The 3,792-nt window shown below is 42.9% G+C and overlaps 1 protein-coding gene across 1 annotated transcript; it reads left to right on the forward strand.

The window, feature by feature from the left end:
* The first annotated feature begins 814 nt into the window (after window positions 1-814).
* On the forward strand, window positions 815-2,885 carry LOC102794139 (nucleoredoxin-like protein 1). Its single transcript, XM_006790777.2, has 4 exons — window positions 815-1,062; window positions 1,349-1,596; window positions 1,841-1,930; window positions 2,036-2,885. Exons 2-4 carry the CDS (start codon window positions 1,361-1,363, stop codon window positions 2,391-2,393), a joined length of 684 nt encoding a protein of 227 aa, XP_006790840.2. The 5' UTR covers window positions 815-1,062; window positions 1,349-1,360; the 3' UTR covers window positions 2,394-2,885.
* Window positions 2,886-3,792: the final 907 nt, after the last annotated feature.

A 3,792-nucleotide genomic window follows, 5' to 3' on the forward strand; every position in this document is an offset into this window, starting at 1 on the left:
CCAGCAGCATCAGGCAGCTGTTTTCTGAGCAAATAATCAGTGGACTGTACGTGTGCTGCTCAGCATGATAAGGAAACAAGACGAGAAACTAGCTGGTGAAAAAAGTCCAGCTTTCTGCAGCTAACAGTCAAGATATAATATTTTCTCACTGGGGAGGGGAGACAAAAGTGAATGCTAAAAACAGGTAACAGGCTTAAATTAATCAGATACAGAGACTGAAATCTGCTGGATATGTAAACAGGCAACTATTTTCACACTGTTTTTTTGAATAATATTTGGGGAAAAAAACCCCTAAAAATATACATGTAATTGCATTTTTGGCTACATTTAGGTGCTGGCGCCTGCTTGTTTTGTAACTGAAATGAATGTCTTGTCAGTGTGTTATTTACTTTCATAACACTGTTATTTGTCTTTACTATTCTTTATTAACTACGTCTCCTCAGAGTTTGCACTTTGTTATTGCATAGTTAAATATGAATTGTATGCTCTCCAAAATCATTAAATTCTCTATTCTTTTAATATAAACAGTGCCCGTATCACTGCTGTGCTTTCATGGCCATATTGTAGTGTTCCCAGTAGAGCAAATCAAACTATCACTACGCACATATTCCCTGCGGTTCTGCTATTCCATTAGTTACTGAATATTAAAGGTCTCACAGTGGCTCACTTCATTAAGGTTCTTTTTCTTCTTTTAAGCATGTCTCTCATTCCGTAATTTCTCCGCTCTTTATTCAGACAGACTTGATTGTTCAGTCACTGCTTTCACATACACACACCATCAGCGCGAGCACTTCATGTTCCTTGTCCCTCTGTCACCTTGTCTTTCAATCCCTCCCTCCCAGACATATGAGGGGAGGTGGAGAGCAGGGACACAAAAGAAGAGGTAGTGAGCAGCTACTGCCACCAAGGTGACGGCGAATGAGTGAATGCGATACGAACTGGCAGACTGGGAAGTGATTCTAGTGTGATAAAGGAAGAGGTGAAAAGAAATGTAAGGCTAGATTTTGAAGGCTATTTTCTTTTTGGATTTGCTGCCTCAAGGAGAGATAATATTTGTTAGAGGTAAGCAACTGTGAGGATTATCCGATTTAACAGCAAGCGAGATTATATATGATTACTGTAATCGATTTGGGAGAGTAGAAACATACAGTGAAACACAAGGCAAAGCCATTAAAATCGCCCAGATAAATATTTCCAAATGTCAAGACTTTTTACTGCTATTGTGAAGCCTTTGATATTCTAATGTGTGTTATGCTACATGGTTTGAGCTTTCATGAATAGCGGTGATGTGCCTACTCTTTCTTGATTAATCCAAAGCATATTAATAGCTTTGCTTCTCCCTTTGTAGCACCCCTTCATCATGGTGGACTTATTCATTGGTCGGGTCCTGTTAAAGAACAACAAGGACCAAGATGAGCTGGACACAGAGCGTGAGATCATCATGCGCCTGCAGAACCGAATCCTGATGCTCTTCTTTGCTTCTGCTACGTGTGAGACCTGCAGGCAGTTTGCGCCCACGCTCTCTGACTTCTACAAACAGTTGACAGATGAGTTCTACGTGGATCGTGCTGCTCAGCTGGTTCTGCTGTACATTAGGTAAAACACACAAAGGCACACATATAGGTGTTTATTAGAACTGTAGCGTCTTAACACTGGAATAGATTTTCTCCTCTGTTACTTTAGTAAACTAACCTTGTCTCTAGCTGGAATGTAAAATTAAGCTGCACGCACGTATGTGCACTTGCGTAATGCATGTATGAATTTCCTTTAAGAAATAAGAACCGCAAGAAAAATGACATTGGAGTAATTTTTACTGGAGTTTTTCCCTTTCACTCTCTAGTTTGGACCAGTCAGAGGAAGAGCAAGAAGGTTTCCTCAAAGAGCTCCCCAAAAGGTGCCTGTTCCTGGCCTATGAGGACCCCTACAGGAGGTGTGTGAGATTAGCCAGTTAGAAGTGTGTATAACCTGCTAGTGGGTGATGGTAATGTAAATCCGTTAGCTCTATGCTAGTGTGTGTGTGTGTGTGTTTCCGCAGGGAGCTGGAGGCTATGTTTAACGTGGAGGAGGTGCCCACGGTGTTGGTGCTGCGTCCCGACTGCTCCATCCTCATCCCTAACGCCGTGGATGAGATACTCTGCCTTGGAACAGACTGCTACCACAACTGGCAGGAGGCAGCAGAGCTCATTGACAGGAACTTCATGAACAAAGAGGACTTTGAGGAGAAGTCCATGCGCAGCTTCAGCGACCCTGTGAGAAGACTGAAGTATAAGGTGGAAGACGAAAAGAAGAAAAAGAAGAAGAAAAAGCGAAAGGGGTGGGGTGGAAGTGGAGATGAAGGTGTGGAGGCGGATGGAGGAGCGGGCGACAAGGAAGGAGGGGGATCACCATGGTGATGGAGACCAAGAACGGGAGAAAAACACTGCTGATTTGCCTAAAACTTGCTGCTGTCCTTCACAGCAAAAAATATCGCAGATATTTCAGTAGAAATGTCAAGCTGACCTTATTGCGACTGGCTTTGCTTCGGCGGTACAAAGATCGTGGTCCTACAACAGCTCCAGTGTACAGTATGTGGGCAGCAAACAACAAAAAGAAATATAACACTATCTGCAGGAACACTGACAGCTGCTTTGATTTGGCTGTATTTGATGTCTCTGAATGCTGCCAAGTATACAGTCGAGACAAGGTTTGGTCTGAGCCAAGTCTTGCCATTACGGCTTGTTTTATTACACAGTGGAGATGATTATAACCATTTCTCCATTCTCAACAACACAGCTCTGTAATGCACTTTTTTTAAAAATGATAATTTGTGCGTCCAATCAAAACACACCATGCATAATCTGAAATCAATGAATTATTCAGCACCATTAAAATAATTTTGTTAGTGACTGTTTTGCTTTGAGTGTTTGTGAAGTCTAGCTGCACTTTACAGACTACACAAGCAGCAATCAGAGCTATTCAACAGGAGTCAAGTGAAATCATGGAGAAACTGGCTTTACTACACTATCATTGAGCTACTTTGACTGTTAATCATCTTCTCACATAATGAAGACCACATCCAGTCTTTGCACACTTCCTCGCGCATGCAGGCTAATGTGATGAAGCTTTCGAGTGATCAGGCAAGATCTTCCTTTGCAACAGTTCCTTCTCTTTGTGACATTTTCTTCCTTCCTCTATATCCTCTAAGTGACCCATGCCTTAACTACATGCTGCCAGTACTTCCAAAATACAAGTACAAAAACCTAAGGCAAAATGACAGTAATCACAGTAATCACAGCAGCAGCACTGGGGTTGAAATGCATCTCAGAGACAGAGAAGGAAGCCAGAGTATCATCAGGTGTCATCAGGTTTGATTGCTATGGATTGATGTGCTTTAGAAAAGGCAGAGACGTGATGATTTATAACAAAGCTCTAACATTACAGCCAGATTGACAAATAGGTCATATTTTCTAGCAGTGCTGCACAAATGTCTGTGCACTGTGCAGCACAGGGTAGCTAACAAACAGCTCATCTCCCCTTTCACCATGATGTGGTCACAGAACTGTAAATGCTAAACTTGCATCGGAGCTGGTCGGACCTGTAAAGGGAGACAGATGCCTGAATAAACACAAGCCGCTGTGTGTTTCATATTCCGTTGCTTTTGCCTACACAGCAGCTTTGCTCACTCAGACAAACCTTGACAATATAGCCGAAGCCCCCCCAACCCCGCCACTCTCTCTCTGCACAAGTACACACGCGCACGCATAAACAAACGTGCACACACGCAGAAGCGCAGACGCGTTGCGCGCTCTCGAT

Source organism: Neolamprologus brichardi, chromosome 6 (assembly GCF_056152115.1).
Source record: "Neolamprologus brichardi isolate AB-2024 chromosome 6, ASM5615211v1, whole genome shotgun sequence".
In the NCBI taxonomy this organism is placed as follows: domain Eukaryota; kingdom Metazoa; phylum Chordata; class Actinopteri; order Cichliformes; family Cichlidae; genus Neolamprologus; species Neolamprologus brichardi.